We start from the raw sequence: 15,017 nt of genomic DNA, 5'->3' as shown, positions 1-15,017 counted from the left end.
CCGGCCTGCCTGCATGAAATTCTCAGAGAAGTGGTCCGCCCTTTTTCTTGAAAGCTCCCTATTGAGCTCACGGTTGATTGGGGGATAATGTAAGATTTACACAAGGACTGATCTTCTTCTCTAATGTTTCCTGAGTCTTTGAAAAACTGTACTAGGGCAGAGTTTCTTCTCTTCTTTCATCTGATCTACATGGAAAGTACAAGCAGCAGGATTAAGAAGTTTTGGATACCTAAGCCAACGTGTCTACTCCCTGTTGGGTCTCCCGATACTTTAGAAATGGGTGATAATTTGATAAATGGTTTTCAATAGATATTTCCCTTCCTTTCTAGAGCTGCCAACCAAAGAGCCTCAAGTGATGTGGACCACAGCCAGAGGACTGTGCATGGAAAACAGCTTCCTAGTTCGCTGCACTCAATTATTTTAACATCAAGAGCGATCTCTATAGATAGTAATAAAGACAAGCAGTAGACTGAGAAACACTCTGCTGGACCTTATCATGTATAAGGTCAGTGCTTCAAATGGCCTTTGTTGGGGAAATCAAGATTTATTCAGTGTTCAACTGTGCTGTAACAGGTAAAAATTATACTTTTCACTTCCAGTAAAAATTGCTTCCCATACTTGCACACAAAAAAAATCAAGGCTGCATTTTTGTCAAGTTAAAAACCTATTTCATTTATTGGGGCAACACTGATTAATAAAATTATATAGGTTTCAGGTGTACAATTCTATGATACATCATCTGTATATTGCATTGTGTACCCACCACCTAATGCAATTAAACCATGTTACCCCAATAAGTTTATTTCAGAAGTTTTTGCTTGATTTACATTATGTCACATCTTTCCAGGCTGTAAGACCAAAATTCTCAGTCACTGATTGATAAAGAACTAGTTTTCACTTAAAAACTGTTAAGGCAGTAGGAATTTGAGGCTGAGAAGGAAGCCTTTTAATTTTCTTAATCTCTTTCTTCATCTTACCTCATTACAGCCCCTGAGATTTCAATTGGACATTTCATTTGACACGGACTACTTTCTCACCAAGATAGAATCCTTGTTCACACGTATAACACTGCTCCAGGGAAAGCAGGATACGAGTCCCAAGAACTCTCCGATAAAATCCAACTGCCACATGTCAGACACAGGCCCAGACAGCTACGACCAAGCAACACGACTTTTTCCCTTTGGTTGTTTTTATAAGCTTCCAAATGTGCAAACAAACATAGAGGGAGGCGTTTAGTTATCAAGCATGCTGAATTTTCAAAACCACAAGAAAAGACTGTCTAATAATGCAGCAAGGCCCCGTAACGATCCGGCTACAGGATACCTTTATAATCAAACGCCGGCGAATAACTCGGGTAGTGACTCTCCGTTCCTCCTCTGAGCTTGAATCACTCTCACTGTTTTTCAAGTCCTGATAAATGTATTTTTAGCATAATTTTACCATCACATTTAAAATAAAAGACATTCTGAGAAGGGAAATCAAAAAAGAATTACTTTTACTTGCTGGTTTCCCCACTCTAAGGAAAATCATGTGTATTTGTGAAAATGTTTTTAAGTTAAAGAAAATTTTGAGCAGGATTCTAAGTGAATTCACTCTATGTATGTATATATGTTTACATATAATTAATATGTACTTAATTACTTTGATTTTTACCTGTATATATTTATGTATAAGTATATGTAATTATTTTGATCTTTACTTGCATATGTATACATAAAGACCAAGGTAATTAAGTGATAAAATTAAGGGATATTAAAAATAACAATTATTGAGACATTTTGGCATTAGAAAGTAGATGCTACTACTTATTAGTTTGAAGAAACACTGGTATTTTGGCTTCTACTTAAATGTCATGGTGAAGAATATTTACTGAATGATTTTATTCCTGAATTTTAATGATGGAATTCTGAAAATAATTCTGGTAGCCTCAGAGTTAGAAGCTATAGTTAATATCCATTAGAAAAATCAATGGCAGTATTGGTAACAGGGGGAAAAACCCCCAAGTAAAATGGTTATGGGAGGTGTAAATGCTAGCTAAAATGATTTATGAAATATTAGTCAAGTAGATAATAAAGTAGGCCATTTTCACCAAAGGTAAACTTAAATATATAAAACTATAATGTCGTCCTTAACTTTGTAGGAGATTTCACCTGAACAGAACATCCTTCTGAATAACACGGTATCAGATGGAAACAGTTTTCGAGGTGCTTACTCCGTGCAAAGATACTGGCTGCTAACTTTCCTACTACTTTTAAAGCTTTTTAGAAAAAGGACCATTAAAAACTCAGGACACTTAGAATGACCTAATATTGTGAAAGGAGGCCCTGCAGTGTTTCAAAAAGGCAGAAAGACAAAGGTAAGAGGAATTCATATTGTGAAAGAAAAGAAGTACTAATCAGCATTCAGGGATTAGTAGATTAGATGAGGCAAAGGGAGAATTCTACAATTCTGTATATGGTTAATTCAGGTAAACTGGGGAACAGTTTTCACTTGGGTAAATGTAAAAGCAGAAGAACAGATGCTAAAGCAAACACTAACAACAAATCTAGATGGTAAATTATATCATAATCCATCAAGAATCATCTGAGAGAACAGACTCTCACATAAAGAAAAAGTGGCCACTTGGCCAGTGTTTTTCGTTTCCACTCTCTGCCTGGAGTCCATGCTAATCTTAAGGTGAAGGGTAGACAGAATGTGGTGGTAGGATCTCATCAGGATTCCTTTCAGAGAATTCTCTAGGACTTGGTAAACAGGGTTAACTAAGAGGCCAAGTGGAATTTTCTCAGTACTCCTTGCCATGGGTCACTACATGGGAAGAGGTGGAAAATAGCAGAATTTTACCTTGTAACAGCAGACAGTCATCCGTGTAAGAGCCGCACCCGGACTTTTGACCTGATTATTTAGGGAACAAAAAGGGGGCTGTTTTCTGAAATCATACATCAGGTGACTTAGTTGGTTGCAAGCCACAAAAGACCCAACCTGAACATCTTTGGATTTCTTGTGAGGTCAGGCTCATATCTATCAGAAGCTTGAACTCCGTTATAAATTTTTATGTAATAGAGTAGGACCAGTGACCAACACCAAAGGCATAAATTCATTTTCCAAACATTTTCTAGTAGTAATTATTTTGCATTATTGATGAACTCAACTAAGTTTCCTTTCAAGGTTAAGAACTTTGTTTTTAAACCCTCTTTATGCCTTCTCCCTGGTTCCCCAATAGCAAATCTGTACGCACATGTACACAGATGAAAGTGCTTATTTATATTTACAATTTGATTTCAGAACTTTCTATCGATTTTGATAGGCTTTTGCAGGATAAATTTTCATAGTTAAAACATCTGTATGTTATTGTTCTCTATATTTTGTGTGCTCATTTTAAAAGGGAAAATTCTACTCAAAGTCACACTGCTTACATATACTAATAGTTAAATAAAGACAAAAATTGATATTCAAAACCACATTTGTCAGGAAGGAAGTGAAAGAAAGACCTGACAATTTTTACTTCCTCTCACTTTCCCTCCTAACAGGCAGAAAAATGGTCAAAAGATAGTCTGCAGAAGGGAAAAGGAGAGGATATGATTAGTAGATAAGCTGACAAATAGCTTCTGAGTGATTGGGAGTTTATACACCTTTTTAAACCTCAAATTAATCATGCACTCATTATTTGACAAAAGACTTTTTGCTACCTGAAACATTGTGGTGGATCGTAAGTAAACTAGACATTTTAGGGAAAATGGCAAGTGCTACTATTCCAAAGATATAGAACTCTCAATCTATGTCTATTGCATAGTTCATGAAAACACATAACATTTGAGAGCAAAAAAACAAAAATGTAGAAAGTAAAGCTGCTATTTATTTTCTTACATGCGTCTGAGTCATAATTTCAATTTAACTCTTTAAAATATCTAAAAATGATAAACCTCAATGAATAAAATAAAACTATTAGATGGTACCACAAAAGCATACACATACAGAGAGCAAGCAAATAATTCTACGGTAGCAGGTTTTAAAATTATTAAAAACAAATATTAAGATAATTACCTACTTAAGATATAAAAATTATTAAAATGATACTTCTAACTTTAATTTTCTAAATGCTGTCAACCAATAGTGGTATATACCCACCTCATTTTAGGCTTTCAAACTATGTTTCTTCAATTTTTGAGAACACATTTTCAGACAACAGACCTTACAAGGGTAGAACTTTTAGATAAGTTGCATGCTATGAACCCTTTAAATTATGCAAAAAGAACCAGAAAAGGTAAGAACAATTACCCTCCTTGCAGAAGAAAGAAGATTGGATTGGGAGTTAGGAAACCTAAATCCCAGACAAAATAATACTGGATCTTAAATTAGTTACTTAACATCTCTATAGTTTTTATCCCTCCTAAAGCTAAAGAGATGATTATTTCATTTTTCCTACCCTATGAATGAAGATAAGGTCAGAGAGCTTATGTTTTACTCAGAACTTCCTTTACCCCCAACATCAGTGTTACAATTTTCGATCACGCATTTATAATATGGAAATAGTCAAGAACCTTGGGTCAGATGCTCAACATTAACCAAAAGGGGCGAAGCATCAGTACTTTCAGTTTAAAGGACAGCATTCTGAAGAAGTAGATGACGTACCTTTGGCTCAGACCCACTGGACCCCTCTTCTTCGTGGAGGTTAAGCCTCGGCTTGCCATCTGCAGGAGAAGTCCTACTCATCTTTTTCACACTGACAGGCACACAGGGTTTAGGCTCCTCTAGGACAAACTTGCTGGTTTCTTCCAGAGATTTCTGATATGCTGCTAGGGATGATGCTGGTTCCTCAACACGACCATATCCGTGTAGTTTTGGTTTCAGAGCTTCCTTAGTACTCTGTCTCCCGACATCATTTTGGGGTTCTGGAAAGTAAGATTTCGTCTTTGCTTCTGGAGCGACTTCTGCATGGTTCCCGTTTGCTTCAAATTTTCCAGGTTCTCCTTTGAGATATGAGGTAATGGAATCTCTACATTGGTCTGGGCTGCAAAAGGTAAAACGTAGAAATTTAGAGTGGTGACACGTGGCTGAAAACGGGACTACATTTTTAACAGCTATGCTTTGAACTGTGTTTGAAGGCAAAATAGAAAGGCCTGAAAACTCTGGTCACTGGATTTCCAACTGTGAGGGGCAATTGTGGATCTGGGTGTGAGGGTGGAGAAGTGCTGCGCAGGCTCCAGGGAGCCTGGCGCTCCAGCTCCCAGCCTGGCTAGCTGTGCTGTTGTTGTGTTTTGTTCTCATTGCACGTCTATAGCCACTTGAATTCTGTATCTTAACAAGTAACCCTGAGCGGTTCATGGACGGCTCAGAGTTCCAGACCCACTAACCTAAAACAGGAGGATATCTGAACATGCTTTTATACTGCCAGTGAAAAAACTGCTAAGTGAGTTCCTTTGATGAGACCTCTGGCATCCCCAAGAACCCCGAATTCCAGTCTGTGTGTTTCCAACTGTGTCACCTTTACTCGGCTCTCATCTTTCTATGCCCCTGACCTCTGCTGACACTCGCTGGTGATCAGGGTGTTGGTGCTCACCCACTGCTTCGCCTTCCCGTAGGACTATTTTTCTTTCAACTATGAAAAATCTTTCTCTTCCAATACTTTTAAAATTGACTTCTAATTTTTACTCATTTCAGCATAGGCTTTTATTTTGTGGCTTGTATAGTTTTTAGTGTCTTTGCTTATTACCTGTAGAATTCTGAAGGCAATAACTAATGCAGTTTTACATGTAAGTAAGTATATCTGTGTTTATGCTTATAATCAAATTGATTATCTAAACAGTTATAAAAAATATCAATGGCACGCCCTGTTCTGTAGGTGTAAGGACAAACATTCCCAGTGTATTGTGAAGAACCTACAACATAACTATTTTTAAGTCTGTGTCCTGATATACAACTACAAATTATGTGACTGTATCTGAACACAGACATCCAAATTAGTGCTCTTTGCAATTGTCTCTTTGGTGAGCACTTAATTCATCGATGCTACCCTTCTGCAAAATGAGTTTTGTAAACTCCACCTTTGGGAATTTTTATGGAGCAAGTGACTAAATGAACATATTAAATTTGGTTATGAAATAATCTGTTGGGTTTTTTTGGCATCCAACTTAAGTTTATCATTAGTTGCCATTGAAATAAATTTTAGTCTGATGTGTGCATAAAAAAATAATGCCAACTATTACTAAGAGACTATTCGCACCAGTCATTTGGTGTGGATGCTACAAGCTTTCTTTTTCAATATATAAACCTGTTTGAGGAAAGTAGTCATTCTTATTTTTAAAGCTGATTAAAGTGACATTCTTGCAGCTTAGAAATTCATCCAAAGTCACAAAGTGCAAATCTAATGATGGTGAAATTTGAAACAATGTCTGTAGGACATTAAGCTCCCCCCTTTCTAGAGTAAGGCCACTATAAAAAGAACCAGATTAATAATTAGGCAATTATATTGGGTACAAGCAAATTTCTATCATGGCAATATTATTTGGGATAAAGAATTACATATACTATATTGCAAAACACTCATGTAGAAAAAAGGATATTATATAAAATGTGTTTTTCTTAGTATGGTAGGAAGGCAAATGACTTTTCTTTTTCCTTCTTCGCATTTTCTACGTTAAGACATTTAAAAAAATGTACGTGAAAGAAATCCACCGAAATTTTAATGGTGGTTATTGCTAGATTGTGGGATTGCACTGATCTTTTAAAAATCTGTATTTTTAAAATTTGTATAATAAGCATATGCTTATGTTTGCAGTCAGGAAATAATAGAAATGTTTATATTTCTTTAAGAGACTTGGAATTTTATCGATTACATTATTCTGAATGAGCATTAATTACTGGGTATGTGAAAATAATACAAGTACTAAACTAGAAAAGAGTGGTCTTCTGAAGTAAAAAAATACATAAATCTTTGGCATGTATGTAAAACTTTTCGCAGTTCACTTCAGGCTGCCAATAGTCTGAAGAATTCTATCTGAGCTTAATGTAACTTTCCCTCTCCAGATTAGCAGGATTACCCAACCTTTGGAGCATGCACTATCCCCACAGTGGGATGGCCGTGCGGAAAAGCGCCTGTTTGAAAGGGACTGTTAACATGCGACCCGATCGGTCCCCCGCGGCCGCGTACCTGTCGTCCAGCCGGTCCAGCAGCGCCCCCGGGACTCGCCGGGCCGGGCCGTCGGGGCCGCCGCCCGCCTCGCTCTGCCAACCTGCAATTGAAGACATTGCCAGTTCCGCCTGCCGCACGCGCTTAAGAATGGCCTGCACTTTCTCCTCCGTCATCTCCTCGGACACTCCTTCCTCAAGCTGAATGTCCTCAAAGAGACATCGGAGCTGTTCTTCTGTCACCTCCTCATCAGGACCAGGGGTTGGTTCCTCCTGCTGCTCAGAGCTTACTCTCATCTCCCTAGCCTGTTTCAGTGGCTCCGCTGGCGGGGCATCTTTCGGGGCCCGGGGCACGCGTCCAGGCTGCTGCGGGTACTCACTGGGACACACACTCGCCACCTGGCTCCCGCCTCTACCGGCCGCTTCGGGCGCTTCTGCGACAGGCCCCGCGTCCTCGAGTCTGCTGTCTTCTAGGGAGGTGTCTTCTGCAGCCACGACCGGAGGCCCGGCTGCCGAGAGCTCTGCGTGTCCCCGGGGGGGCGCGAGCCCGTCACTCAGCCTACTGGGGGTCCTAAAGGGGGACTCTAGGCTAGAGCTGTCGCTAAAGTAATCGTCCTGCTGGAAGGGGGTGGGCGGCGGGTAGTGCAACCCTGTGGGGGTTTCCAGCTCCGCTTGAAGGGAAGGGTAACCTGGGGAAGACAGCACATCGGACTGACTGGACGGAATGACTGAAATTATAACAGGTATGAAAATGCGATGAGTTACAGACGCGTAAATGTATTGCTTTAGTTCCGTTAAATGTAACACAGCAAAATAAAAGACGAGTGCAAACTATAATAAAATAGAATATTAATTTATAGATGATCAGGTTTGGTAATTCTAATACAATAACTTAAATATAGACTAATTTAATCCAATATAAAGTTATTTGATATAAGATACATTTCTTCCATGGCCAGATTTATCATCTTTCAACTTTTGGCACAGAAAATCCATATTGTGGACTAAATACGGCAAGCCACAAGAAATCAATTTTTATAATTACTTATAACTTATTTTAAGAACAGTGCATACGAGCAATTCTACCTGACTCTTAATTTTTACTTATTTCGCGTGAAATTAACAGCAAAGAAAAATGAATTTAATCTTTGGAAAGAAACGATTATTAGATTTTGGAGCAGTAGCACTGAGGGGGGGGCGATTTAAAAAGCAGATAAAGGCGAAAAGACTCCATGTAATCTTCAAGTGTCATAATGTGTCAGATGAAAGGGCTGTGCGCTACATGGACGTTTTGGTAAACTTGGTGAGAGGGGTCCACTCAGGACCATGAATCGAATGAAGAGAAAAAAGAAATGACACACAACAGAGACAGGAGGAAAACCATTCGCAGAGGGCTGAATATTCACAAGGCTATGAAACACGGAGGTTTATTTCCCAGGTGACACAAAGGGGACGGAGGGAGCAGGTGTCATGTTTTAAACTGTGCTGCAGGGACTAAGGGAGTATTTTTCTCCTTGAGCAGAGAGAGAAGTCAACACCAGTCTGGTCATGGTGAGGAAAGGAAGTTTAAAGAATTTCAACCAAGAGGAGAGACAGGAAAAAAAAGGCAACCCAGCCCATTTTCTGAATTATTAGTCTACAAAACTAATGCCTAACTTTTCCATCAGTCCATTAGATAAATACCAACTTAACTTTTATTGTGAATTCAGATCACTATAGGTAAGAACATTTTCCTATTGCAATCTCCTGTAAACCAGAATCTTGCTGAAAAGCTGGCTAAGATTAGCTGAAGTTTATCATCTGCACAAGTGAAATTATTTCCTATACATATTCCCAAATTTCCCTAAGAATTTTTAAAATAAGGAATATAAAAAATGAAGATGTAGCAACAAAAAGCCCCTGTGAATTTATCTAACATTCTGATTTTAAAATGTTAAAATTAAATGCAGCTTTCTATTCCATTGACTACTGCCATTTTTTCTGGTGATCTTGTTTATTAGAGCTACTGTGCTTAAAATTTTCCCCCAATAAAGAATATTAAAAGATTCTATAAACTATAACTTGGCGATAATTCATAATTTGATATAACGGTGGTGTGTCTTTAGTGCAAAAAGAGTTTGGTTACCAATATATGGTTTCACAAATAAGATAAGGCCTTGAAGAGAGTTTTCCCCCAAGGCTCTATGTTGTTTATAAACTTAAAAGAAACCACTTTTGCCATTTTTACCCATCGTGTGTATGTTATGTGGATAACAAGGTGTGCTTTAAATTTTCTGTCGACTTTGAGGTCTTCCGTCACATAATATGCAGAATCAGAAGTTATTGATTCTTGTTGTTCTAACTTTGCCAGTTTAAAACTGGAAAAAGAATTACCATATTTTTATAAACTTGGAATAGTGGAAAAATATCCCTAGTTCTTTTTGCCTCTGCACCATCATTTGACATTTTTTAGTCAAAATTCATTATAGGAATAAATTCCATTTCTGAAGGAAGACTAGCGTCTTAAAAAAATATGATACTTGTACTTTTCTTAATACTTTGATGAAAAAAGCCCAAGCTTACATAATGAAGGAAAGATTACAATATTATATAAATTGAGCTAATGTAAAAGAGGAATTATGTTACTAGAGATCTATGCTTATTAATTAGAAATTATGCTGCCTTTTATAAATTATAGATCAAGTAGGGTTTTTTCAAACAACAAATAGCACACGAAGTTAAAATAATGCTAAACAACTAAAACACTTTTTTGAGTGATACATTAGATGTTTTCAGTACATGCTTAAATACTTGGTCCTGAAACAGTAATTCAGCATTTTACTTAACAATTTGTATACTACATGCTTAAACTTGACCCAATACTTTACTTACTTGGTATAACAGCTCACAATTTGGTTTTATCTACACATAAACAAACTAGTTCACTAGCTTTTAAGGTTAATGTAACAATGACAAAAGCAAGGCATTCTCTAGATAATAAATTTTTCCCATTCGGTCACATAAAATTATATTTGAAATAGGATTCTTTCAGATAACTTATGCTTTCACACCTCATTATTTATGTTCTACATAACAGACATTTATCATTTGGTCTATCTGAGTATATATTTGCAGACTATGGCAGAGAAAATGCTGTGAAAATGAGAAATTAAGTCAAGCAAATCACCATTTAGTTGGTTTTAACTGACTGCCTTGTTTTACTACACTTTCACATTTTATCAAATTATTAAATAAATATGAAAACAGAACTCAATTACCATCAACAGGGTCATGGAAAACATTGTTCTCATCTGCAAAACTTCTGGTGCCTGAAATATTTCCATAATCAAATATTGGTCCTTCTAGCAGAGTTACTATATCTATTCGATTAATTTTTGTCAAGACCGAAGTTAAGGCATCCGCTGAAAAAGGAGAAAAGAAAGGTTGAAAATCCAATGAAATGATTTTCTTCCTGTCATCACAATATCCACACAAAGGCATGGCTTTTGCGACCCTGCTGGCATTTTAGCTCTTCCTTACAGCAGCTCCAAAAACCTGCCACTACAGGGAAGACAGGCAAGGGCCTTAAGAATCACCCTATAAAGCTGTTTGGTGACAGCAACGTTCATTTCATTGTAAGATGCAAAGCAGATGAGCCTTAAAATAGCTAAACTGAACTCCTTTTAGTTATAAGGAGATCTAATAAAATTTTCAACACCTCCTCCCCTTTTAGACTGTCAAAATAGGTTCCCCTCATATTTGATGCTTAGCAATTTAAAGACTGACTAAGGTCAGGCTGACCCAGGCAACCCCACAATAACTTATTTCACATTGTTGTGGGTTGGCACTGGTCACAGCATCCCACCCCCAATGCCACCCACGACAAAACAAAACCCAACAACAGAGAGAATTCTGTCACCACAAACCAAACTGAATAAAATGATTTGATCCCCTAATTTGTTCCTATTTCTCTCTCTCTACCTCCCTGCACGTCCATCTCTGACCACAGCAGTAACTTCAGAGTGTTTGCGTACCACTCTGTGATTTAGAAGCTAGATTTAAATGTTCACTTCTGATGGTTGCAGAGAGAACTACACACAAAAATGCAAAAAATTCCCTAGCCTTTGCTTTCTGAAAGCTTCCTAAAGATAGGTTAGACTATTTGCACTAAATTAAACAAATATAATTTCAAAAGACTTGCTATTACTTTATGATTACTCTGATTTTATTAACAGTAGGCTTATTGAAAATACTGGACATATGCAGTTTTGAAAGTTAAAGTAATATAATTTCAGCATACTTGTAGCATTTTTTCCGTCTCTGGTAACCCATTTTTTTAATAACATGAAGCTTTGAGAAATTAAAGAATTTGGATTTTCCACACGTATTTGATTGATTTCATCCACTGAAAAATTCAGTTCCCTTGCCAGTTCTGTAGAAAAGAAAAAGAGTTACTAAGATTTCGTATTCTACTTTTATCACACATATTTTATAAAAGTAATGCTCAACTGCAACAGACAAAAAAAAAAAAAAGGAAAGGAATTTTACAGTAAAATCTAAGTACAACCTTGGGCAATAATCTTTATATACCGAATTTCAAAGAAGTAGTGATTATACACAGGCTGTGACTTAACTTTTACTTAGTTACAATTAGATTCCATTTAAAGATTATATAGATTATTGATCTGTACAAAGAAAATATTGCTTGACTCTTAATTCAGCCAAATTATTATTTCAACTTGAGCAAACTTCATCCAAGATATGTAGAGACACACAGTTCATAAGTATATGGCATAGGAGATGCTGGTGTTTTTCCCTAGGCCGTCTTCACGAAGCACATCTTCTACTCACTTATTCTACTCTAAATGCCTTCAAGTTGCATGAACTCCACTTTGGAGGCTAAGTGATGACTCCAGGTCACTGTCTATGATATGCTGCCACTTGTGTAAAAAATAAAAGGGAGATGGCTCTGTTTATCTAGATGTAAATACTCAGTCTTGCTCCTGAAGAGTGTGTCTTTGGAAAGATACATATGAGTAGTAGTGGCTGCCTTGGCAGAGGGAAATGGAGTCAAAGATGAGAAGATTTTTTGTACAATTAAATGTATCAGGTATGTAGTATCTTAAATAATTATAAAAAGTAAGAATGGGAAAAATATCCTTCCATGGAAAAGGAGTTGGTCAAAATTCTATCCTGCTTAAGAAATATTTTTAAAATATTGGCTATTTTTTATTCGATCAAAAGTATATATATATTTTACATCAGTATTATTTTGTATTGGTTTCAGGTGTATAGCATAGAGGTTAGACCATCGTATTTCGGCACTTTGGCAAGATGCATTCAGCATGTCCTTGACGAAGTGATTTTACTTCTAGAAATCTATCCTGACAATACATAGGGTTGTACGCAATGATTTATATATATGAATGTTCATTGCAGGCTTGTACTACTGAAAAACTGAAAACAATGCAGGTGTTGAACAGAAGGAGAGTTAATTAATGTAATGCAGTGGCGTGCAAACTGTTTTGATCACGAGCCTTGCAAGAAATGCATTGCATATCATGGTGTTGATATAAATGAAACCAGATCTTTATGGAGCAAAACTAGCCTAATACATATAATACACAGACATCTTCTTTGCCATTCTATTCCATTTAAAAACAAAACCAAAGCGTGAATTGATTTCATGACTCACTAGTGACCCAAAATTAGAGCATCATTGTAAAAAGTATGTCTATTGGTTGTTATTTTGTAGAAATTACATAATTTCAAATAAAAACCCAGAAAATTGCATAGTGTATATAACATTTTAAAAAGCTTTTCATAAAAAAACAAAGTACATTAAGATTACTTAATGGTGGTTCTGAGGGACATATTTAAATTTTGTTCTTCTAAATGCTAATTTTTCTAGTAATCTTCATTTGAGCATATAGAAATTTGAATTTAAAAAGTTAAAGCTGTTCTTCATCTCTCTGTGTTTTAAGAGACACAACCTATTTACTGCCCAACAAGTTCTCATATCCAAACTGTATTGTTTGTTTAGAGAGTTGATGAGAGCAAAGACACACTGTTGCTAAGAATTTTACCATTTTATGGCTTTATGTCTGGGCTATTCTTGTCACATCTTCTCCAAAGATTTACTCTGACAAACAGAGAACCAGATTTGCTTATGGAAAATCTAATAGTTATAGGCATAACACTGCAAAATCAACATTGGCTCCAGTATATTTTCAGATTACAACTCCTATGGTAAAATAGAAATATTATTTTAAATTTTATATTAGCAAATTATGTTAGCAAATTAACATAAAATACGAATTGTTATTAACTCTCAAAAACCTGCAGGGGATTACGCAGACCATCTGTCTCTTCACAGCTCCACTAGGCTCCTGGATATGAACAGTATGTCAGAGCAAGGACTGGGTGGAAGGAGGAGAGTTTTCTATGTAAGGGGGAGGGACTTATGGCAGTCAGAGGAAAAATATTTAGATGACCTTGTTTGTCATAATCTAGTTTCATGTTCTCTCTTCTAACAGTATAGATAACTGTTTCCTTGAGTCTAGAATGTATGTCACTGATATGACAATAATTGACATTTTCAAACTATTGTTTTTATGGCTGTGCATTAAAAAAAAATACACGCAACCTACAAAACTTAAAATTTCTCTGATTTGTGTGAGATAGCATTTTGGAGGCCCAATTACTATCAAAACTCCAAAGAAAGACTATCCAATTGACACAGAACCTTACCTTCATCTTTAATAAAGAAAAATCAAGCCAAATATTCCTTTTCTACATACTGATCATAAACAGTTTCATTCATTTCACAGACCCTAACTACTTTTGTAAACTGGATAGATTTATTTGTGTATCCTATTTTTAAAATTTTTAATTCAAAATTTAAACTTACTATTCCTTTGTTTTCTTGCTTATATAATTATTGAAAATGATCCTTATTTTACATGATCAAAGTGATATACGATTTCCTTTGAAATAAATATTTGAGCATAAAACTGAGCCCACTTAAAACTATCAGCTAAATAAACATAGATAATATGTATATATAATAAAAATTATGAGGATGACTCATAAATGATGAAAATTTGTTAAACCTAGGCATGGATTAATTGAACTGTTGCCTAAGAGAGCTGCTCTAAGGGCATAAACCACGTCTAAAATTTTTGAATTACTTAAAAGTCAGAGGCCTTAGCTATGTTCTTTTATGCCACAAAATAAATTTCCTTAGATAAAAAGTTATCCTATATTATCAGAAATGGCATTGTGAAGAAGGTGCTTAAATTCAAGGTAAAATAAAATTTAAATTTCTATTCAGTGAATATGCATAGAAAAAGCCTCAAAAACCAGTACACAAGTGCTATCAGTAATTATCTCTGGGTAAGTAGAATTATGGGTGATAACATTTTTTACTCACTGCTTGTTGGTTGTTGATTTTGTGTGTGTTTTGTTTGTTTTTTACATTGAAACGCTTTTGAATCAAGACAAAGAAATGAAGGGGCTATTTGCTTCATTTGGGAGTATACACACTTACCTGTCCAACTAAGTCCCAGGTGATCAGCTACTATTGCCATCCTGATATCTGTCCGTTCACATGGACTCTGTGGACCTACGATTTACAATTTCTTAATTAAAATAATCATCAAGAAAAACAGGACACTGGAAAATTGCTTTTAGCAGTACTCAGATTTTACAGAGAGACTAATGCTAACACTGTACACTTAGATGTGTCCTAATCACCTACATGAACACTTCTCTTTGCACATGACTCACTTGATTTTCACCTGCATCAGGCCAAATGTCAGACTACATGGATGCTCAATGTAATGGAACTGAACATGCTGACGAGCTAGCTACTTTACAACAGTTACAGAAGTGTTGGGTTGGTGGAAACACCA

General features: G+C 36.3%; 1 protein-coding gene across 3 annotated transcripts in view; it reads right to left on the bottom strand.

Annotated features, from left to right (window-relative positions):
* Positions 1–15,017, bottom strand: part of ANK3 (ankyrin 3) — a 529,049-nt gene that overhangs the window by 12,737 nt on the left and 501,295 nt on the right. For 2 of the 3 annotated variants that reach the window (XM_087824409.1, XM_016220752.2), the window contains 5 exons: positions 14,654–14,728; positions 11,405–11,536; positions 10,383–10,526; positions 7,148–7,814; positions 4,630–5,008 (listed from right to left, as the gene is read on the bottom strand). In XM_087824409.1, coding sequence (XP_087680535.1) covers positions 4,630–5,008; positions 7,148–7,814; positions 10,383–10,526; positions 11,405–11,536; positions 14,654–14,728 — 1,397 coding nt within the window. Of the gene's footprint in view, positions 1–4,629; positions 5,009–7,147; positions 7,854–10,382; positions 10,527–11,404; positions 11,537–14,653; positions 14,729–15,017 lie in introns of all 3 variants that reach the window. The other variant, XM_087824408.1, reaches the window with a different exon arrangement.

This window comes from Miniopterus natalensis, chromosome 14 (genome assembly GCF_054644295.1).
Source record: "Miniopterus natalensis isolate mMinNat1 chromosome 14, mMinNat1.hap1, whole genome shotgun sequence".
Lineage (NCBI taxonomy): Eukaryota > Metazoa > Chordata > Mammalia > Chiroptera > Miniopteridae > Miniopterus > Miniopterus natalensis.
Note: the sequence above shows the minus strand (reverse complement) of the source record. Positions and strands in the feature narration are given on the sequence as shown.